The sequence below is a fragment of the Oryzias melastigma genome, linkage group LG14, assembly GCF_002922805.2.
Source record: "Oryzias melastigma strain HK-1 linkage group LG14, ASM292280v2, whole genome shotgun sequence".
NCBI classification, from domain to species: Eukaryota; Metazoa; Chordata; class Actinopteri; order Beloniformes; family Adrianichthyidae; genus Oryzias; species Oryzias melastigma.
The window spans coordinates 26,169,875-26,193,498 of NC_050525.1; the positions used below are offsets into that span (position 1 = coordinate 26,169,875).

General features: G+C 37.8%; 2 protein-coding genes across 3 annotated transcripts; one reads left to right on the plus strand and one right to left on the minus strand.

Moving 5' to 3' along the window:
* Positions 1-2,397: 2,397 nt before the first annotated feature.
* Positions 2,398-8,456, minus strand: plekhb1 (pleckstrin homology domain containing B1). Of its 2 annotated transcripts, none has more exons than XM_024264723.2 (6): positions 7,404-8,456; positions 5,861-6,013; positions 4,671-4,776; positions 4,548-4,587; positions 4,375-4,465; positions 2,398-2,565 (listed from the first exon to the last, which is right to left on the minus strand). In XM_024264723.2, exons 1-6 carry the CDS (start codon positions 7,438-7,440, stop codon positions 2,432-2,434), a joined length of 561 nt encoding a protein of 186 aa, XP_024120491.1. In that variant the 5' UTR covers positions 7,441-8,456; the 3' UTR covers positions 2,398-2,431. The 2 variants fall into 2 exon arrangements, with proteins under 2 accessions (XP_024120491.1, XP_024120497.1); XM_024264729.2 differs by having other exon boundaries at positions 4,671-4,773; positions 7,404-7,717.
* LOC112141547 (tubulin-specific chaperone cofactor E-like protein) lies at positions 2,420-20,417 on the plus strand. Its single transcript, XM_024264706.1, has 9 exons — positions 2,420-2,557; positions 10,183-10,255; positions 13,888-14,027; positions 14,148-14,287; positions 15,284-15,465; positions 15,538-15,794; positions 15,869-15,995; positions 16,072-16,188; positions 20,034-20,417. The coding sequence occupies exons 3-9, from the start codon at positions 13,895-13,897 to the stop codon at positions 20,377-20,379; spliced, it is 1,302 nt and encodes a 433-aa protein (XP_024120474.1). The 5' UTR covers positions 2,420-2,557; positions 10,183-10,255; positions 13,888-13,894; the 3' UTR covers positions 20,380-20,417.
* Positions 20,418-23,624: the final 3,207 nt, after the last annotated feature.

A 23,624-nucleotide genomic window follows, 5' to 3' on the forward strand; every position in this document is an offset into this window, starting at 1 on the left:
GAAAACACTGAAGCTGATAGCCAGATAAATTTTAGTTAAATCCCAAATTAGCCTAAAAAAACTGAAATAAGCCTAAGTTAGCCTAAACAGCTAGCATGCAGTTGAAGTATTAGCTTAACACCAAAATAGCCTAAAAAACAAACAAAAAAAAGCCTAAATTACCCAAAATAGCTAGCATGTAGCTAAAATATTAGATAAACTCACAATTATTCTAAAAAACTGAACAAATTTTATTTGGCCAAAATAGCTAGCATGTTGCTAAAATGTGTACTTAACTCCAAATTAGCCTTAAAAACTAAAAAAAAAAAACCTGAATTAGCCAAAACAGCTAGCATGTAGCTAAAATATTAGCTAAACTCTAAATTAGCCTTAAAAATCTTAATAAATGCCAAAATAGTCCATAAAGCTAGCAGAATGCTATTATAACTTTCCACTTTACTACAGTCTGACTTCATATAATATAAATTAACAACTAATCGACTATTAAATTAGTCATCGACTATTTTAATAGTCGATTAGTCGTCGATTAGTCGACTAATCGTGGCAGCCCCAGTTCATTTTACATCAAACTATCAGCTTCTGGTTCTTCTAGTGTCTTTTAAATGGAAGGTTCTTTAAATTAGTCTTCAGACCAGATTCTCCTTTACCGTCTTCTGATTAGAAAATGCTCCATCAGACATTCAGAACCCTTTTTAAAGACACTTTAAATCGATATACTTTAAATCCTTAATGCCTGTTGTCTCAAATATGTATAGCATTTACTTACAACATAAGTGAATATCTTTTCTTATAAATTCCATTGTTGGGGGATTAATTTTTACTGCAGACAAGCACTGATTTTACACGTCCTAGAACTTTTAAATGTTTTTTTTTCTTTCACCAATGAAGTAAACCAACATAGGAGGATGACTCAAAGCTGAGCTCTGGTTAAACCATGAGAATGTGCCACTGCTTTGTTTCATAGAGACATGGGAATATGTAAAATCTATGTTGAAGTTTTGTAAAATTCAAAATAAACTTATGAAATTCAACCTTGGTTTGTTGTGAATATTAAAGGAATTCTGTTATTTTATGATTTGATATTAAATTTGTCGAGAAGAAGCTGCTCCGTGTGTGGAAGACAGTAGTAGTAGGTCTTCATCTGTAGAAGCTCCTCAAAGACAGATGAGCAGCAGTGGAGGAACGTCAAGTGATTTCTATGTGGATGAAGTTCATTCAGACGCTGCTGTCAATGTTGTGCAGCTCAAAGCAGCTTCATCCGGTTTGGTTCTGACCCAAGACACTCCCATGAAGTCTAGTTTTTAAAATGTTTAGTATTATTTTTTTATGACTATTACAGAAATTAATTATTTAAAATTTGGCTATGTGTGACTTTCTGGAAAACTCTGAATGTTTACATTTAGGCTGTGAATGTTACACTTTTTCTGTTAGCCTACAAACCGACCCACATCAGAGAAGAAAACAGTTATGTGGCCCTCACAGGAAAAAGTTTGGGGACTCCTGACTTAGTGGGCTAGCTCCATCCTGATGCATCCACCTGCAGACGAATAGATCCACGAACGTCTTTGTTTTCCTCATCTGAGCTGGAATCTGGATCAAAACTGTACGGCTGGATAGCTCCAAATTTGACCCTATTTTTGCTGCACCACTGATGTTCGGTTGAAGTGTGAGGAGCTGTAAGCTAGTGGGAGAGCGTGTAAACACATGGGTGACGGGAAGTGGGGATGGGGTTGCTCTGCACCACCCATAACTCAGGGGTAAATTTCTAACAAACTAGCAAACAACAGTTTTTAAAATTATTTGGTTAAAAATGGCATAATCAGAAGATTACTAGGAACACTTTAAAAATAGATCAAAAGAGGATCAAACTGGGACTTTAAGTTTTTAATCTAGAATGAAGTAGTTTTAAACAGTTTCCTGTAGCTTCATTCTCTGGCCGTCCTCTTCATGTGGACTTTTCCGTTGTCATGGAAACGCGGTGGCTCCATCCTCTCTGTTTGGCCTTGAAAATATTTTGACAACACCACCACATGTGAAGGCTGAGCTTGTTTTGGGGCTTTTGTGTTAAATTGGTGCTGCGGAGCGCTCGTCCACAGGTGAGGAGATGTGTTCATCCTGAAGGTCGAAAAGATGCAGCTGTCCTTGGGTTGTGTCTGAGCAGAATAAGACTTTTTATTCAAGAATGAAGCAAAGTTAGGATTGAATTCAGCAACTTCTACTGTAAGATAAACTACACTGATTCTTCAGCTCAGAATGTGCAAAACTTCAGTGAAAAATTCAGGCTTTTACAGGTGTGTCAGATATGTACAAGCAAAAGAGCAAACAAACTCCGCCTCAGCTGCTGCACATTTGCAGGTAACGAAGATCCTCCAGGTGAGTGAAGGACGCTCTGCAGGAACTCTAAGGTCTACAGGGATTTGTGTGGATCATCTCAGCAGAAGAAGAAGGGCATCCAGAGGAAGGAGCGCATGGCCGCTCCCGCCGCCACACCTGCCAGCAGACCCAGCGCCACGCTCTCTGCGACGCCGTCAAACGGATCTCTCTGAACCACAACCTGGTGAGTTCCTGCAGGAAATGAGGAGAACGTGATGTGGATCTTCAACTGGTTTTAACTGGAGTCTAATGATAATGTGTATCACGATATGATATATATGATATATCTATAATATCCAGAATGACTTAAACAAAACTCTTCCTGAATATTATTATGCTTTTTATGGAAATAAAATGTTAAAATTCCTTTTATTTAATGATCACAGCATTAAAAACTGCAACTGTATCTCTATACTAGTTAGTTTTACCCACAAATGTATGGTTCTAAATATTTGTTCTTAAAGCGAACAGTCAATGTTGTCTGGTATATTCCAGTATAAAAATGTTAAATAAAATGAATGAGTCTTAACCAATAATGTTCTAAAAGTATGCTTTAGGAAATAGTGTTGTTTTTAACATTGCTAAATGTAGCTTCTCCAGAACTTTTCGTTGCGGTGTAGAGCTGCTCTAAGAGGCTCAGTGTGCTGCCAACTAGTGGTCGGAGGTTTAGATGGAATCAAAAAAAGTAGGACATTGAAGTACGTTCGCTCATAAATAATTATTTAAATATCGTCTTGCAGTATTTTAGGTCGACATAAGTACCAGCAAATTAAATATCACAACATATGGCCAACTTTTGTTCTTTCTTTCTGCACCTTTAATTGAATATTTCCCCCTCTGCCAAAAACTCTAAAACTCACCAAAATTTGCATACACCTAGTACCAGGTGAACATGAATTTTGGGCATACTGAACAAGCTCACCCCCCCCCAAAAAAAATGACACAACAGTGGCGAGAAACCATCAAATAATCTCTTATGGGGCTCAACTTTTTCCAAAATGGTGGCTTTTCTGTTTTTTTTTTTCTTTTTTTCTTTTAATTACATGCTTCTGTTGGTTTTAACTCCATAGCAACCATTTTAGTTTTTGGTTGCCTGGGGGTGACGCACAGGTCTATATAATTTTTAGGAGAATCTGTAAAAGTAAACTTTTAGATTTCCTTGGCAACGGAGGTTTTCTGTTAACCACATTGAGGGAAAAAAAATGAAAAGTAAAATATCCACCAATAAGACCACAGCACATGTGTTGGGGATGTCCAAAGGAAGTTTTTCAAATATTATGGGATGGCCACAGGACCTGTAGTTTGGCAGCCGTTTTGTGACAAAATGTGAAATTCCCATTTTCAAACACTATGGGAAAACAAAACTTAACAAAAACCTCCGTTGCTAAGGAAATATAAAAATTTACTTTAGCCGATTCTTCTAAAATTACAGGGATCTGTTCGTTACCACCAGGCGACCAAAACTCACAGTGGTTGCTATGGAGTTAACAGAAAAGCGCCATTTTGGAAGAAAAAAAATTGTTTTTTTTTCATTAATGTGCCACAAAGCTTCTTTTAGCTTGAATTTATAAAGAACCTTCAACGGTTCAAAAGTTTTACAGCATTAATGGGAAACATTGAAGGTAAATGTTGAATCTAACTGTATCCAGACAATATTTTAGACAAAGTTAGCTGAAAGAATCCTGTTTTAGGGTTTTTGATTTCTGTATAGATTTGGTGAGCTTCTGAGTTCATCAGAAAGGGACTTCTATCAGTGAGAAGCTAAAAGCAGCTTCCTCTGTTTGGTTTTGACTCGGTTCTAGTATCTTCTGAGCAGTTCTGGAACACTTTTTGATGGTGAACCCTGACACCACAGCTGGAGCATCCTTCAGTAATGTTAGGATGATGCTGCTTTTCACCAGGATCCCTTCTCTGATGTTGTTCTTTCACTTCTACATTTCAAACGCCTCCAAACACTGGTGAATTTAAGACTGTATTTTGCACGGATGGAGCTCTCAGTACCTGGCCCTGCTCCTGGAGTGATGTAGATGGTGTGGTAGCCGTTGAGAGGAACAGCCTGGTAGGAGTCATCATACGGGTCGTACTGGAACACCTGTTCAGAAACGAAGCGCTCCTGTTAGCACTGGGAGGATCACTCCTCTGCTTCTGGAAACAGAGATGAAGGGAGGCCTCACCGGGTTTCTCCTGGTGTCCAGCATCGTCAGTTTCCACGCTCTGAAAGAGAAACGGAGAGGCGTGAGGGACGGGCGAGCGGCTGGTTGTGAAGAAAGGCCGAGCCGACGGGGTGAGGCACCTACAGAGACTCGTCTTCACTGTTGGCACACAGGTTGAGCGTTGAACCGTCTCTGAAGTGAAGCACGATCAGATTCTCTCTGGGATTGCTCTCTGGTGGATTCACACCTACTGACAGAAAAAGAGCAGATTCTGTTCAGATACTTGCTTCATGTTCTGAGTTCTACACAGATTGTATTTCTGCAGAGTAGTTGTGGCCGTGGGTACATTTCAGATTGAACTCTTATTGTTTTTTTTTTTTTAAATATTGATTTATAAAAGGCATTTCTTGTTTCCTAGGAGATCATTTCTACAGAGTTACCTGATGATTTCTTTTTTTTTTTTTTTGGACATTTTTTGGGAGATTTTGATATTTCAGATTGAACTTTTATTTATTTATTTTCTTAAATATTGACTTAATTAAAAGCATTTCTCATTTTCCAGGACATACTTTCTGCAGAGGTTGCAAGCATTTTGATATTTATTGGGAGGTTTTGATATTCCGCATTGAACTTTTATTGCTCTTTTTTTAATGATTAATAAAAGGCATTTCTCATTTTCTGTAGAGGTTGGAACCATAGGTATCTGATTTTTTTTATCTTTTTTGGGAGATTTTGACATTTCAGATTAAACTTGTTTTTTTATTTATATTAATTAATTTAAAAAAAGTCTGTCATTTTGCAGAACAGTTTCTGTAAAGGTTTCAACCATAATTAACTGATTTGGACATTTATTTAGAAATTCTGACAGTTCAGAATGAACTTTTATTGCTATATTAATATAAAAGCATGTGTAGACCTAGTTTCTGCAGGGTGGCAGGAGTTCATTAGAAATTGACTCAGAAATGCAATTTTCATCTTAATTTTCTTTACAGATGTCCTCCATTATGAGAGAAATATCACACAGATGTGTTAAAAACATGATTCTTTGTTTTTATATTTTTAAAAAATTACTGAATAAAATTATAGTGGATCATTATTGTGAGGAAGGTTTGTTAGGCTCCAAAATAATAGGAAAAAGTTCAACTGTACATGACTGCCATGTAAACTTATGGCATTATTTCCAAAAAAATAATCATTTCAAGCAGCCTCTTAATCAAAAACTGCTCCCTTTTTTGCCATAACAAATAAAATAAAAAACCAGAAAAGTTTTCCTTTTCAGGCCTGTTGAAAGAGTTCTGTCAGGTTCATGGGGCTGTCGGCGCCTGCTGCTGTACCTCCGCACTCCAGGCCAGTCCGCACGTCGATACATGTCATCTTGAGGCTGACGCGCAGCTCCAGATCCCGCCTGCTGTCACTCTTGTAGAAGCACAGACTCCCATCAATCCAGAGGTCACACCAGTTCAGCTTCCAGCGTTTCAGCACCGCAGCTGCAAAGGAGACGACATCAGAGTCTGTCACGGCCGGAAGACTCTCATTTGTTCATCGGAGGTGTTTATAGTTTAACCATCTTGTATTTGAAGCTCTGGAGCGTTCTTTAGCTCTTTGAGTTACAAACTTTCTCCTGAATGTGGTCTGTTTCCTAACAGTTCCTGCACATTGATGATCCTTTTGTAAGCCACTTACAGACGTGGCCAAGGACATAAAACAGATTATAAAGGCTAAGGTTTCATAACAGGAACACTTTTTATTTAAAAAAAAGCTCATTTAGTCAAATTTTAAAAACAAATTTGACTAAATCAATCATTAAGGTCAGATGAATCTTTCAAGGTGACCTTCATATTTTTAGTATGTTACTGAGATCAGAGGTCACCTTAACACGGCCACCTCTTTGTTTTTAAGGCTAAAATATTTAAGTAATTTAAAATGTTTTTTTTTTCAAAATAAATCAGTTTGAAATCAAATTTGATTGTTTTTAGTCTTTTACATTAAAAATATCAACTCTGTTATTTATGATCTATTCACTTTTGTTTTTGCCAAAACAATCTAAAAAAAATCAGATTTTTCTGTATGTAGTATAAAAAGTCAGCTGTATGCACTCTGCTGCCCTCTAGTGGTTATTTACAGTCATTAGAACAATCTAATTTGTGTCATAAAGCAGATTTGACTCAGATTTGCAAAAATAACATTGAGGCTCGGTAATAAATGTTTAAAAATATTCAACATACAACTGACAAAATAAACATAATGAAAAATTTGAGAATGTTTTAACAATAATTATGTCTATAAAAGGTAATTTAAGGAGGTTGGAAATTTGGTGTCCTAAAACCTTATTGGGTCTTTGTCATCAAAATCTATCTCTTCAGTGTTTAAAACTCAGATGTTTATTGTTTAAAATAATTACCATCTCATTTTAATTGAAAAAATTTAAGAACATTGCTTTATTTTTTATTTAAGCTTTTTTAAAAGTAGATTGCATTTATAAGTTAATTCAGTCATTTCTGAAATCTTTCATGTTAGGAATTTTATAATAAATCACATCATCCCATCATTATTTTTTTTATTTAAAAAAAAATGTGATATTTTATTTTTTCTTATAAGTTTTGGTTTAAATTAAATGTTAAGTTTTACTCTTTTATGGCGTTTATAGAGATCTGAAGGAAACTGATTCTTTGCAGGATATAGAAACACATTTGACATTTAACATGTCAGCAAGATGGAAAAATAAAGATAATAATAGTAAAAAATGAACATGTGTAAAAATATATTCCTAAAATTAATGTATTCCTGGTTCCTGAAAAAGAAAAATCATTTGTCCACCTGGATGTTCCTCTGTGTAAACAAACACATATGAAGTCAGGTCTGAATCCGTTTACTCACTCTGTCTCCAGAGCCAGCCCGACTTCAGGAGCGCCATGATCCTCAGCTGCTGTCCGTTTTGTTGCTTTGACGTTTGGTCCTTCACCAGCAGAAGAAGCTGTTCACCAGCTGACGGGATTCAAACCTGCGCTTGTTTTTATATTACCTCCTCGGGTCGTTACACACTCGGAGATAAATCTGGTTCCCACCAGGATTGACTCACAGGATCCTTCTGGATTATCAGGCCACGCCCCCCCAGGTCATCCCTCCTCACTATTTCTGGACTGACTTCTGTCTCTTTATCTCCTCGTTTGGCCTCTACATTGTCAATACTTTGTTATAACACAAAAATGACATTCTCTTGAAGTCAAACCTGTCAGGTTTTGATGTTTTAAAGCACGTTTTCTGAGTTAATCTCTCGGATGAACAACAGGAGGATTAGCCTAAAATAGTCTCCAGGTCAGGTGTGAGCGTCTTTACCTGCCCGGGTGCCTGCAGGTAAAATACAGCAGCATTGTTTCTTTTTTTAGCTGGGAGACTTCTGGTCGCTTTCATAACCATGTGGTTTTATTTATAGCACTTCCATCACCTTTCATGCTTTAAATACCTTTCTCTTTCATCTGTTTGGTGTTTAGTGTAAAATTAATCATTTAATGGATTATCATCTCAGAGAAAATTTAAGGTTCAGATTATATTCTGTCCTGCAGCAGTCCTGGCAAAACCATGTGGGGGCAAAAAAAACCTTGGAAGGGTGGAAAATGAGAAGGGCAAAATATTAAAACACCAGTTATTTTAGTTAAAATGCTACTAGTAATTCATAAAATCTTGAATTGGTGATTTATTTTAAGCTTTGTCGATATTTAAAATAATATTGACTCAAAAACTGGAGGTGGGCAAAGATTTTTACTGGTGGGGCAGCAGCCCCCCTTCTCCCCCTGTAGCTCCACCCCTGCTATGAACTACAAAAACCAGATTGTCTTCACAATTCCTTTCATTTAGCATAAAAAAATAAGTTCAGAATCCACTAACAAAAACCAAAACATACGGTTTTGTGGATATCTAAGTTTTTAAATTATTATGGGATGCCCTGAGGACCTAAAAAACAACAATACAACATACAATGTGAACGTAAGGAATGTGGGCAGAGCTAACAAAAACTTTACCACACGTGACCATCTTCTACCAGTCACTGCTCTACTTCATCTAGTCTGAGCCTGAAATCACTAAATTATAAATATACAATCATGGATTCTTGTGGAATTTCTTTCTGTAATTTATTAACCCTTAAACTATCTGTCGAAATAAAGCACTTATCTGAGATTATTTGCTGTTTGGACTGGACTGAAACCAAAAGAACAAAAGTTTTGAAAATATGAAAATAACTATTTAAAAAAAAAGATTTAGTGTTTACATTTTGGTTTTTATAAGTTGTGACCTGTATTAGCTTTCATATTTTTCAATTGGGTAAAAAAAGATCAATATTTTATTGCAGGCTATTGTCAGATTTATTCTAGTGGTCTACCTTCTACAAAAATGTATTTGAAATTTCCCCATATTAAAAAAAAACTGTTTTGTCTGTTCTAGAACTGTTCGTATTCATCAACTTATCTGACATATTTGAATGTAAAAGAACAGAGACAATTAGACTGGTAAAAGATTTTTCCATCACGATTAGTAATACTTTTACAATCACAGCTTCCGAGTTTCAAAAGCCTAAGAATGTATTTCTTTCTTTCTTTTTTTTTTTCGACTTTCGGATCATTTCAATCATTGATTTACAAATAACCATATTTTTTTTCCTATTTTTGTACCACAACACAATAAGATATATTATTTATTTCGCTTTATATTTGTTTTATTTTTTTTTCTATTTTTAAACTTTAACGTTCAGTAACCGGATGCTGGCTCGGCATTTAAAGAACGTCACATCCGGTAAAGTAGGCGTGTCTTAAGCTGTCAAACAAACCGAGGACTAACAAAAACAAACAGACGGGTTTTCGGGGACGGTGAGTCTTCGAACATTTACCGTTACAGGTACAAAGTACAATTCGAATCACTACATTTGTCTCATAAACTGAATTATTACCTAAAATAATCTGGTTATTTATACGTTTCTGCATTTAAGGGAAAGGATGGTTAAAAAAAATAATAATAAAACGTTTCTTCGGACTCGGCACCTTTACGTTTTTATTGATGTTATTTTATGTGCTAGTCGTCGTACGTCTAAAACGACCTAAAGGCGATGTTTTAATTAAATTATTTTTTTTTATGCTGCAAATGTCGTTTTCGGCATTTGTCTTGAACGACGGTTGTTGTTGTTCCAAACTATGTTTAAAATTTCGCTATTTTTTAATAAATCCACTCCAGGAGGGACACAAGAGCATAATTAATATCTGCATATACATATTAATACATATTTTGGTTCAGTATTACATTCGGCTTCAGTCAATGGTCTATACTTGTTGTCGTTTGTGGAAAAAAACAGCATTAAAAAAAAAATCCTACAACTCGTTGTTATCCCGGAAGTGCACACCAGATGGCAGCAGTGATTCCCATTGAGTGTTCACCGGCTTTTATTTTGAAGAGAAACTTCCTTTTTGTTCAACTGATCAAAGGTTGAAGGGTGCGTGCTCAAAGGATTCATTTAAACTAAATAAATCCACTAAATATTTGTATTTAATTAGTGTTTCTTCTATAAGGCGGTAGTTGGTTTCATGTGGTGTTTTAACTCCCTTATGGGAGTTGCTTTTTTGGTTGTTTGCTCACTAAAATGCAACTTTTAAACCTGTTTTTGGCACAGGGATGGAGAGGAAAGGATCTGCTTTGATGTGCTGTTGACAACAATCTTTCATTTGCTCTCTGCTACATCAGAGGTAAGAATCAGGTGATCTGGGTAATGAGAAACTATCTTTGATAGAATTTTCTGAAAGATCTTCAGTTTTCTGGCAAACGTCTGGGTTCAGGTGGGCTCCGATCAGACTTGGAGTGTCAGAAAACGATAGTTCTGATCTGGGATGAGGAGCGGCACTTTGGACGGAGAAAGTCAAGGTTACGCTGTCGGAGATGTCTTCACAAGTTTAAGGGAAAAATCAGATTTTTTTTTTTTAGCTATATATTTCTACAAGAAAAATATTCTTTTAGAAGAAGTGAAAAATAAATTAATCTGTATTAGATATTTTGTTTAATTTGAGTAAATTTCACTTTAATATTCACAGATTAGTGAAGAAATGCAGTCAGTGTTACATTTTTAATTGTAAGATCGTCCTTAGAGATTTTTTTTAGTTACTTAATTAAATACACTTTTTTTGTGGCGTGCAGTTTCAGAAAAATATGAGTACACTCAAGTATTTTCTTTTTTTTTTGTTTAAAGATTTAATAATATGAACATCCTCTTCATACAAAATTAACTCATATAAAATGTATAAAAATACATATTTTGAACTGATAAAATAAAAAATAAGCATCTTATAAATTACAATATTCAAACTTCAAAAAAGTGTTTGAGCAAAGATAACTTATCAAGTCCAAGCCACTTTTTTAGTTCAATCCAAATTAAATTTATATAAACAATATTTTTACAGAATCACAACTAATCAACACTCAAAATAATCAATTATGGTAAAAAAAAATTGAAAAAATACAGATATAAATCATGTTAAAACACTTAAATCTGTTTATTTAAAATTGCTTTGAATTTTTCAGGGATTGGAATTTTTTTATATTTTACCTGAAATGATTTAGTTGTAATTTTTTTTAAAGTTTTGAACACGATCTGTATTATTTTGAAATCGACCAGATTTCCAAATTTTAATCTTTTTTATTTATGAACCAGTGAGTCGGGCTTCTCAAAATAAGATGATCCAGTGATTTTTCTTATGGCTTCGTTTGAAGAATAAAAACAATTTACTGTTGTTTGTTTGTGTTTCTCCACATCCCGACACAGTAGATAATTGCAATGATTCAAAGAAGTTTAACTTTTTGATGAGCAGATATTGTTTAGATATTTTAGAATTGATGTAATTTGTTTCTTCCAGCTAATCCATTATCACACCAAGAAATGTCATTTCAGACACTTTAATGTTTTCACCATTACTTAAAATTATCTTATTATTCTTAAAATGTAATTTCCAATGAGAATCAGTTATTTACTTTATTTAATAAATCTGTGCCAAATATCCTGATATACAGAATTTACAATACTAGCTTTCAAGGTTTACAGAGCCTTCAAATGAGATGTACTTTAGTTGTGAATAAAATAACTAAAAGTGTGTTTTTCTGAGTAACATTTACTTTGTTCACAAAGTGCTGGTTCAAAACTAAGGAAAGAACACTTCCATATAGTTAAGTTCAATTCAAACAAATTTAACAGATTCTTGTTTGAGGAAACCTGCACAAAAGTGGTTCTGGTGGGTAAATAAAGCAAGAGTTTGGAGTTTTGGTTCTGTTATCCGTGATGTCATGAAGGTTCAGAAGGCCGAGTGTGGAGGTGGAGTTTGTCACACATGTTCTGAGACTCCTCCATGTTCACAAGTATTTTTAGATCGCTCAACAAAGAGCAAAACAACAAAGCATTTTTCAGGTTTACTACCACGTTTTTTCACAATTTTATTTTCTTCATTTTATTGTCAGAAAATACTTAAAAATTCTATATAATTGACTGACAAACATGACGTATGTTTTTAACAAATCAATGATTCTCACTTATCTGGAGCTTCATTTCTGTAGTTTAATAGAAGTCTTTATTTTGTTTTCTGCTTTCTTCAACCTGGAACAGTAGAATAAAAGATTATTGTCCAAAAATAAAGTTTTTTGCTCTGCTGGTTTATCAAAAAAATAAAACACAGTTTGCTGACTCATCCCAACATTTTTTGTCTTATTTTTTCATTAGAAAATGTTGCATTTTGTTCTTGTCAAACACAAAATAAGTAAATCTGTCATCATTTATTCATGATTTCTGCTAAACAGAACCGGTTCTGCCGTTTTTACTGTCACTGTTTTCTTTTAAAATAACAGTTGGTTAAACTAGTTTTACGTGTTTGGTTTTTAAAACAGTTTTTTTTGTACACTTTAAATGATTTTTCTCTGCTTTTAAAGCATGATCAGTGCTTTCCTGCAGACGCTTCACTTTAAAAGCTAATTTTAGTTTTCTGTAATGTTTGTATTTACTGTCCAGACAAATGCTAAAAGGGATGAAATCTAAAGATTTTAAAAGTGATCTTTTCAGTTTCAGAATAACTTGAGATTCTCAGAAAAACTGGTGTACCACGAAAACAGATTAGAAATGTAAAATAAAATACCTTAGCAGGAAGTAAAAAAGTGAGACAAACTTAAGTTTTCTTAAATGAAAGGAAGGTCAAAGATAATTGAAGCTGTATGGACTGAAGGCACTACCTTCCACCGCACTCACCGCCCCTTTTTTTATTTTTATTTCTTTTTTTTTTTTACCTGCCCCGCCCTCGCTCTTTCAGGCCCCTCCCACTCTGCCTCTTCCAGCCTGCAGTAGTCAAAGTTGCAAGTGACAAATTCATGACAGAAAAAAACACTTTTTTCATAATGTAAGCTTTCTGTTGGTTTTATCTCCATAACAACTATTTTAGTTTTTGGTCGTCTTGGGGTGACTAATAGCCTAATGTCATTTTCAAAAGAAATGACTAAAGTACATTTTGGGATTTTCTTGGCAACTGAGGCTTTTTTTTGTTGACCACTCCATTTCTAATACAGTCATATCATATGTTATGCTGTTTCGTTCAGCTTTAACCAACAATTTGCATATTCAATTTTTATAATATTTTGCCTCACTGATGCCCTTTATAATCTACAAACTTTAATACTAACATTTTGCTCTCAATGGCTGCGTTTCCATTACACAAAAATTCTAGAAATGTAAAAAAAAAAACACAATTTCGCTATTGGTTTCGATTAACATTTAACATTTCTCGAGGACATTAGAGAGAATACGTTGAAATCCTGAGGAGTTTAAATTAGCAGAAGATACCACAGGTGACTTTTTTTGTTTTTAAGGAAAACTCAAGATGGCAGCTTCTTCCCGAGGTCAAAGGTCAACAATTTCAGTTGCACCAAAAAAAGTTTTCATATTGTGCGACAATGTGAAAATTGACAAATTTCCCACTTTGTCATGAAATGCCAAGCTGTAGATATCGTCGCCATCCCATAATAATTGACACGTTTCCTTTTGGACCTCCCTGACTTGTGTGTTTTGGGTTGATGGACCTGAAATATTTCTTGTGAAATATAATCATTTTTTAATGTTTTTCTCCCACGGTCATGTCATCTTTCATTGGGGTATCATTCAGAATTCATTTTCAGGCGGTACTAGGAGCAAATTCTGGTGACATTTTCGCTTAAAGGCACAGAAAGATTTGTGAAAACGATCTGGTCCTTCAGTCCAGGACGGTTGCAGGACTGAACAATTTCTGGTCTGTTAAATCTAAATAATGTATTTCATTCTGTTTCTTCTGTTTTGTTTCTACTTCCTCCCGATCAGTGGAACGATGGATTTGTCCTCCGATGAGGAAGAGGTTCGCACCTTCGTCCAAGTTCTAAGTGAGAAGTACAACCCAGAAAATTTCCCCTACGGCCAAGGAGTTGTGGTTCTGCCCAGTCCGCCGGGTTCTCCCGTCAAAGGTACGGGATGATCCCAGAATAATGAGCGGTCCTCAGAGCCCCTCGGGTCTGCGGCGCCACGTTTGTTTGAAGGCGGACAGTGTGGTTGACCGTCCCCCCACCCCCCCACCATGTCTGCAGGTGGCCTCTTCCTGCCCAGCGCTCTGGTTCTGAGCGACTCTGGAATCAGTAAAGCCGGAGCCGGGTCGGACATCGCGGCAGTCTGCGCTCACGTGTTGGAGCTGGACCTGTCCTTTAATCAGCTCAGCGACTGGGATGAGGTGAGTCTCCGCCGTCAGACGTTTCCCATGAGCATCGGCGGGTTTAAAACCCAGAACGCAGGAGGAATCGTCTCTCTAGTTAACAAATCTAATGATGATTAACTTGATTTCATTTATTTAGATGTTTGTACTTTGTGTCTATTAGTGGCAGAAATAAACATTCTTTTTATTACATTTCTTACAAATTCTGACAGATGTATAAATGCAGCTTTAAGGAGGTGAAAGTGGATGAGATTTGATCGTTTTTACATGTTTTCCCTTTAATTCTCAACTTTTCTCTCAATATTATATTTGGTTTGCCAACATTTCTATCATGTTTAAGTTATTTAACCTTCATTCGTCCTTTAATGTAAAATTAGAAATGTAACCAATCAGGAACTCTGATTTGGTAGTTATTTTCCCTAATTCACGGATGATCAACTGTTCTGCCGACTGGAACTCTATGACACAAAGTCTTAAATCAGAATAGAGCTGTGAAGGAAAAAACCTGGAGAACATTTTCAGGGTTTAGATGATCCAAAACAGTATTGATGTTTGTTTGTTTGTTTACTGATGAAGTGACAAAAACTTGAGTGTGACGTTGTTTAAAGTGATAAATACAGATTCTTTATTTCTATGTTTTTATCTGTTGTGTTTTGTTGATTGTCCTGTTCTAAATAAAATAATTTATGGTGATTAAATACATGTTTTTAATTTTCATATGCTCAGTAAAAGATAAACGTATAACAATTAAAACACAAGATATTAAAAGGTAAAACTCGTGGTTTGATCTGTGAATTGTTGATCCTGATTGATGAATCAAATTGCCACTTAAGTAACGCTTAACAGCCCTAAAAGTGAATCCTTAAAAACGTACTTACAAAGGTTAGTTTCATTGGTTTGATCAAACCTGAGGCAGATGTTTTAACTTTAATTTTTCTACAGTTTTTTTGGTTTTTGACTAACTTTTCTTTCGCTCCCGTTGAAGGTGAAGACTTTACGTTTGTTTTTTTGCAGATCGGCACCATCGTCTCCAGCATCCCTCACCTGGACTTCCTCAACCTGAGCATGAACCCCCTGAGCGGCGTGCAGCTGAACCCCAGCATGGCGGATGTTTTCTCCAGAGTCAGGCGACTCGTTCTCATCAACACCCAAGTCAGCTGGGACACGGTGCACACGCTGACGCAGCACACGCCCGAGTAAGCGCTCCTCTGTTTGATTATTATCTACAGACGTCAAATCTGAAAGTTTCCGTCTCCTGAAACCTCCAGGCTGAAGGAGCTCTTCCTCTGCCTGAACGGCTTCAACACCGTGTCCGAGTCGCCGGCGCCCTGCTCGTCGCTGCGCCTGCTGCAGATCACCGACAACCAGCTGCAGGACTGGTCAGAGGTGAGGAAGTTCGGGCAGCTGTACCCCAGCCTGAGCACGCTGGTGCTGGCCAACAACAGCGTGGACTCCGTGAGCGACAGCAAGAAAACCCTGGAGGACCTGTTCCCCAACCTGCGCAGCATCAACCTCAACAACTCGGGTCAGGAGAGGCGGGACAGCTGCAGGTTGTTGCGTCGCTGGCGCTCTTCTAAACCATCTCAACGCCATTTTCAGGACTCAGCACATGGACAGACATCGAGAGGCTGAACTTCTTTCCGAAGCTGGAGGAGGTCAAAGCGAAGGGGATTCCTTTGCTGCAGTCCTACAGCACCCAGGAGAGGCGGAGCCTCCTCCTCGCACAGTAAACCCCCCCACAGTCTTTACATCGGAGATCGTTCTTCAATTCAGGCACATTTGACCTCTGCTGCCACCTGCAGGCTGCCGTCTGTGATGTTTCTGAACGGGAGTATGGTGTCCGAAGGGGAGAGGGAGGACGCCGAGAGGTTCTTCATCCGGTTCTACCAGGACTGTCCGGCTCAGGAGCTCTCTGACAGGTATACACACAGGTTTTATCATGCAAATTAGGGCTGCTACGATTAGTCGACTAATTGACCATTAAAACAGTCGGTAACTTATGGAAATGTTGATTCGTCATTACTTTATATTATATGGAGTCAGACTGCAGTAAAGTTGAACAAAGCTATAGAAAGCATAAAAAAATGCACTTTTTTATATTTGAGTCAGTAACACCAAAACTTGGTGAAAAATAGTTCCTTGTTTCAGATGCTGAACTCATTTGATTGTGAGAATGCTTCGTGAGCATTCACACTACAGTGACTCCCCTTTAGCAACACGCTAACGTTTTTGGCTAATTTGTTATCTACTGAGGCTTATAGGCTAAATTAGTGTTTAGTTTCTAATTCAATAACATGCTAACGATTTTGGCTAATTTAGTTTACTCAGGATTTTTAGGCTATTTTGAAATTAGTATTTAAGTAATGAGTTGGCTTTTTTGCTGATTTGGCATTTACTGTACTGAGGTTTTTTTAAATGCTAATTTGGAGTTTATCTAATATTTTAGCAACATGGTAACATTTATGGCTAATTTGTCATCTACTGATATTTTATAGGCTAATTTAGTGTTAAGCCTTTATTTTAACAACATGCTAACTAACTAATTTAGTCGACTGAGGCTATTTTGGAGTTTAACTAGTATTTAAGCACTGTGCTAGCTTTTTGGCTAATTTGATATCTACTGACATATTTGGGGCTAAATTGGAGATCAGCTCATATTTAGTGCAATACTCTAAATACTTTTTGCAAAATTGGCATGCATTGGGGATTTTTAACCAATTTTACAAAAAAAATTCAGAAATGTAGGTCAACTTCAGCGCTCTTTCATAGTTCTTTAATGATTTTTCTGGTCTTTTAGCAAATTTAATGTTTTGCAAATAGCTTTTGCAGCAATCAAAGTCAATTGCATTGTCATTTTCAGCAAAAAGCTTCAGCATCCTCAGCAACCATTTTCAGCAAACAGCATTCACACTAGCATTATCACAGGAAATCCAATTGTTCTAGTCTTAATACCAGAAACTAATGAAGGACAGAGGCTGCTCAATTCATTAAAAGTTTAATAAACTAACATCTTCATTGTCTTTATTTAAGTTAGTTTAAAGCTAACGATGGTTAAGATGTGTGCTTTACATCCACTTTGCATACAACCCAATTAGCTGACTAATCAGAAAAAATAATCTGTGATTAGTCGACTAGTCGATTCGTTTGTGGCAGCCTTAATGCAAATGATGTGCAAAAGCCCCCAAACCTGAACCGCTCTTCAGGGGGGTCAAAGGTCATTTCAGGTCTGGGTCGTTGGAGGTGTAAAGTAACGGTCAGACCTGATGGGGTAATAACTCATGAAGCAGGTAGAGAGGAACCTTTGAGTCCTCAGGTTGGAGCTCCGTCCACGTCAGTCCGAGCGACGTATTCACGTGTGATATCATTTTGGAGGAGGGGGCTGCATTCCACTTAACCTCAGCAGAATGTGTTGGAGGTCTCTTCTGAAGGCCGGTGTGTTGTCTGGTGAGGGAATCTAACCTTTGGGAGACAATGCCACCAGTCTCTCACTACTCAATGACTCCTTTGTGCCGCGAATTCTCCGATTGGAAAACTGATACAGCAGGAAACGAGTAGATTCCTTTTTTTTAAATATAAACCTGGACTGTCGAAGCAGAGCGGATCAATTGGTTTTCTGGCTTCGCCGGTGTTTTGAAGCATCTCATTTGATTACAAAGATGTGGACAGAACGGTTATGACAGGTCTTGTGATGGTGTTTTTGAGATTGAGGTTTGTTCCTCTTCTGCTCAGAGCCTCAGTTCTGGGTGTGAGGTCAAGGGTCACGTGACAGTAGGAGGGAATTGTGTGTAGGGATGGGTACCGGTGCTGACATCTATGGAACTACCGCTAAGTAAAAAAGCCAACGATGTGCTTCTGTTCTTTTCAGTTTTGCTGTACAATTCTAGCCAATCATTTCACCTTTCTGACCATTGTGGGCGGGCTCATTACAGAAGGGTGGGGGTGGGCGGAGCTGGTTAAGGTTTCAGACATTTTATCGAGTCTACACTACTGCGTGTGGGAGGAGCTACTGCTTCATGGCTACATGGAAGACACGGATGATGTTGAGAAACCAGGTCTATTAATTTCAAAGAGCTCTACAAAAGCTTTGGTAATCACATCTCCATATCTGGGTTTGTGAGATCATTCAGAGACTCCATGGTGGTTTTGGACTCCGCCCACTGATTACATCTTCAATGCGTCACGTGACAAAGCTGAGTTCCTGACTTGTTGATGTAACCCAAAGTTCAGAGGTTTGAACTCTGGGAACATTGTGCCCTGACCCTCAAAACACTCTGTGGGACCTCTGATCTGTACGTTGACTTAACGTTGAAACTGGACGCCTCTGCCAAGTTTGGTTCAGCTTTAGAGTTTGGAGACACCTGGCTAAGCTGAACCAGTTCTGGGCTATACCTCAGAACTCTGGTGTCCTGAGAAGACAATCCAAATCATGTTTTGTTATCACCCTCAGCTTTATTGTCTCACTAAAGCAAGCTTATCACTTTGAAAGAAGCCTCTTATTGCAGCTGAATGGCCTCTCAGAGTGACATTTTGTCCTCCTTAAATGAAGCCTCTCACTGCGGCTCAATGGCCTCTCTCAGAATGGCACTTTGTGCGCCGTGGCCTTAGAGGAGAATTCCCACAGTGGAGCGCAGCTTTTGGCCAGAAGTCTGGGGTCGGGGGATTGGCTTTGTGGAGTTTTGGGAGGGAAGCGGAGTTGCTTTCACCGACCCAGCTGTTACAGTAGCTTTGAGAGCAAAGCTCCTTTCTCTCTATTTTTTTTTAGCGTTCTTGGGTCCTTATCTTGAAAAAAACTCTCCCCAGGGAGCGCTGAGTGCTTTCTCACGGCGAGCGGGAGGCCGATGTGTCAGTGCGGCCGTGCTCGTCGACGTCACAGGGGCACGTGTCCTTCTTCTGATCTGTACGGTCATGGTCCAACAGATTTCTTGAAGAGTGAGCCTGATGCTGCAAAGCTGGTTTATTCATCTTTTAAAAGTTCTACATCTGTTCAAAAGACAGATTTCCATCACCTAACAGATTTTCCTGCTGGATTCTTCTTTGGGGGATCAAACTGTTCACTCCTCAGCTGTCTATTGAAGGCACTAGTTGTCACTTTGAAAGATAGACCAACATTGTAGAGATGTAATGGAATCACATCTTGTTTTCTCCACTCAGTGAGATTTCTTGTTATAATACCAAGAGATGTCATAGCAACGGTTACCAAGTACTTTGATGTCTGTATCAACCAATGACACGAGAGATCACCTCTATTCTTGACTAGTCAGTTGATTCCCTCCCACCCCCTGGACAGGGTAGACGACATGTATCGTTGCGCATATCGACACATGCAAATGCATAAATAGTTGGCCAAATATATAGTTGACCAAAGACATAGACAAAGGACCAAATGCATAAACAGTTGGCCAAAGTGTATCAATAATCTGTACATAGACAGTTGACCAAATGCATAGACAATGGACCAAAGACGTAGACAAAGGAAGCATAGACTGTTGAGTAATGTGTATCAAGAATATGTACATGGACAGTTGACCAAAGTGAAAAAAAAACATGGACATGGATATTTGACCAATTACATAGACAATGGACCAAATACATAAATGGTTGACCAAATACATATAGTGGACCAAAGTTAATAAAAATATGGAAATGGACTGCTGACCAAAGAAATAAACATCACTTTTATGACACAAATGGAATTCCATAAATTGCGTGTCTTCCTTTTTGAATTTCTGAGCAAGTCAAGCTCTTTGCTCTTATTGTCTTCCAGGTACCACATCCTCGTATCAAAGTACGGTCAACTGGCCCCGCTTGCAGAGGTGGACCTGAGGCCCCGCTGCACCACGGTCAATGTGCGCTGTGGCGACAGGGTGGAAACCGTTGACCTCCGCCTGGAGCAAACGGTGGGCGACCTCACGAAGCAGCTGAGAGCTCTTCTGCAGCTTCAAACCAACGGGATCCGGATGATCTACGTCAGCCAAGAAATGAGCTCGGTGTTTGGACCGGAGGAGCTGAAAGGAAACTCCCGGGCCCTTCACTCCTACAACATCCAGGACGGGGATGAGATCCTGGTGATTCCCAAAAGCAAAAGCCGCTGCGACTCCTCGGGTCTTTGATCAGGACCCGTTAACAGAATATAGAGTTTTAGGAGGAATTGTTTCTTTTATTTTTTTTTAAGTGCAAAATGCTCTCACATCGAATTCAATGCCAGCTTATTTCCCCAACTTTAGAATTCCGATTTTTTTTTTTGAGTGGAATAGACTAAAGGAAATTAAAGTTGTGCCAATTTTAAAAAAAAATGACTTTAATATTAAACTTCTGACTTTATGGCTCCATTCGGCACATTCTTAAAGAAACTTTTTTCATAAATAATTTCATGTGGTCTCAACTCGCAATAAGTGGTTTCATAATATTAGCTGTTAAAAAAATTATGAGTAAATATTACCCAGTTTTAATTAAAATATAAATAATTAAAAACTTTAAGTTCCATAAGAAGCACATTAGATGAAATATTTTAAATCATCTCTTGTTAAAGTTGGATTTAGATCATTTCTTACACCAATTTGCATAGAAATTGTGGAAATCATGAAGGAGTTCTCTTAAATCCAATTTTACATTTTCTATAATAAAGATCCAGAGATAAATTGGAGCGTCTAGATAGATGAGACATAAATCTATGCTTGAAGTATCTTTTACAAGAGTTTACATCTTTGTCACTGAGGAGGGATATTAGTGGTGCAATTGAAAGATTTATTAGAGAAACAGAAAACGTGCATGAAAAAGTCTGTAGCTTTTTGGCAGTTTGGCTGTTCGATGACCTTGATGAGCCTAGAAACTGGTGGTTGAGGTTCAAACGTACCAAAGCAGAGAACCAGGAGGAGAGCGAAGTGGATGAGGGCCGGTGAAAACTTTTGGAAAGTGGATAGACAAACATCTATGAATCTAAAAAAAGGCAGAAATTTGATTAGTTGAAATAAAAAGTTGGCACTTTAGCTATTGGTTCAGAGTGAAGTTTAATTGATACGTGACACATAAAGTCATCAGCAACCCAGGGTACCTGGAAATGAGGCAGATCTTCCTCATTGAAACTGCGCCAAAGCTTCATTTGTGTCAGATTGCCACCGCACAACCTCAAAATGCGTCGAGGCTGCCACTGACCGATGTCAACTTTTAGAGGAAAAATCAACTGGTCGCCGTCAAATTTTTTACTTTTTCTTAAAATCTGTGCAGCCACCCTCCCGAATTTGCTAAAAAACTCAAATTTAGCTTGCCACATGGTGTGATCATGATCTATATGCATGTTTCAGGTTTTTAAGTCTGTTTTTGGGCTCCACGTGCAAAACGCTTGGTCAAAGTTCAGCTGGTTTGACTTTCAGTGCACGTTCAATGGCCAATCAGGTCTTTAAGCGTCTTTGAGTGTCTTGTAAAAGCGCTATTTAAATAATGTATTATTATTATTGGATTTGGTAGTAATGTAAGGGTTCGTAAAATTTTCACCACTTCAAGATTTCGCACCAAACCTCTTCCAACTGTAGGTGCATGCGCTAGTATCTGGTAGCCACAGTTCAAGAATCACGCTAAATGGACATCTTGAACACATCATATCCCCGATCTGAACGTAACATGAGTTTAGGCAAAAACAGAAAAGAGCCCACTGCAGAGGGGCACAAAACCATAGGTCAGTTGAACCCTAGGCAAAGAGTAGTACACTTGAAGTTTATTTTATCAAGTATTCTTGATTATGAGTATAGCAAGTATACTATAAACCGCGTCCTTTTTCTGACTAAATTGAAACCTACTGAGTTTGCAACAGATAGTATTTAAAAATTAAACTTCAAGTATTCTGCCTCACTTGAGCTTAGACCAAGTATACTTGCAGTACACTTATATAATTTGCAACGGGAAGTGCAAATCTTATTCTTTGACTTTTTGAATGAAATGTTTGGAGTAACCAAACTAGGAAGTTTTTGTTTATTTGTTGGTGAACCAAACAGGCGGCTAAATTGTTCTTGTTTAAGCAGTAAACCTTAAAAATAGTGTTTGGTCATTAAAAAACTGCTTTTTAGTGTACCATATTTTCTGGAGTATAAGTCGCACCGTAGTAGTCGCAAGAGCAAAATATGTCAAATCAAGAACCATATATAAGTCGCTCTGGAGTATGACGTACTTTTAGGAGAAAAGTCTGACGTTTCAGAACAAATCCACCAATTCTAGCGTATCTGAAAAATAAGTAAATACAAAAAAAGAATACTAATCTTTTGATCTGTATAAGAAAAATATCAAAGTTTGAGAGGAAAACAATAAGATTCTCTTCTATGTTTGTTTGGGCGACACTTCAGCCACTGTCGGTAGCAAATACTCACACTCAGATGCAGCGCCCTCTAGGGGTTGTTATAGGAAACAACCTCTTAAGGACAAGCGGTGTTTACTGGCAAAATAACTAATATTTGAGCCTATTGATGCCTAAAAAAAACACACAAAAATGAGTAGCTCCTGAGTATAAGTTGCACCCCTAGCTAAACTATGGAAAAAAACTGTAACTTATACTCTGGAAAATATGGTATATTTGGCTAATTTTGTGTTTTTTCTCAACTTTTCTCACGTTGTGCTTGCAGATCAGTTGCAGTCTCTGGACTGCATCCTCACGGCGCCAAACACGCCACTTCTTTACAAAGATCTAATGTCCAGAATGCCATTTCTAGCCCTTAGAAAATAATTAATTTTTAACAGAAAATGTACAGAATACTGAAAGTCTCAAAGAGTTTTTCTTTTTTTTCACTTCAACTTAAGTTCAGAATAATGTTTCTATTGTGGAGTCCCGTCACCCAGAGTCTAGTCGAATGCCCCGGGATAACCCCAGCGCCGGGGCATAAACGCCTTCTGTTGGGGTAACTTAGAGCCCACGGCTTCTGATCCGTCAGGACGCCCCGCCGGAAAGCCGAGACTGGTCTGAGGGTGACTCGGGTCTGGGACAGAGTAACGTTGGAGCTCCTTCTCGTGTTACAGCAGGTCTTCTGGCTGTCGGGTCCATGAATGGAGCAGCTGAGAAGCGCTGAGACCCTCTCTGCATGGAAACCCAACACCCACTGCTGTGTCACAGAGACTTCCGCTGCGCTTCAGCTCCAGACGCTTTTTCATGAAACTCCTACAGCCGAAGACATGGACATGAACGTCCAGTCTCTGTATCTCTACAAATGAAACACCTATCCACCTGTGCATTGACGTTCTATCACCTGTGCAGCTCTATGTCAAACTGAATCTGCTTTTTCTTGTTTCAGTTTTGACTTTTTCCGTTTGGAACCAACACCAGATGCAGGTTCTTTTTGAGTTTACTCTGCCCTCACTGTACCAACATTTCAAA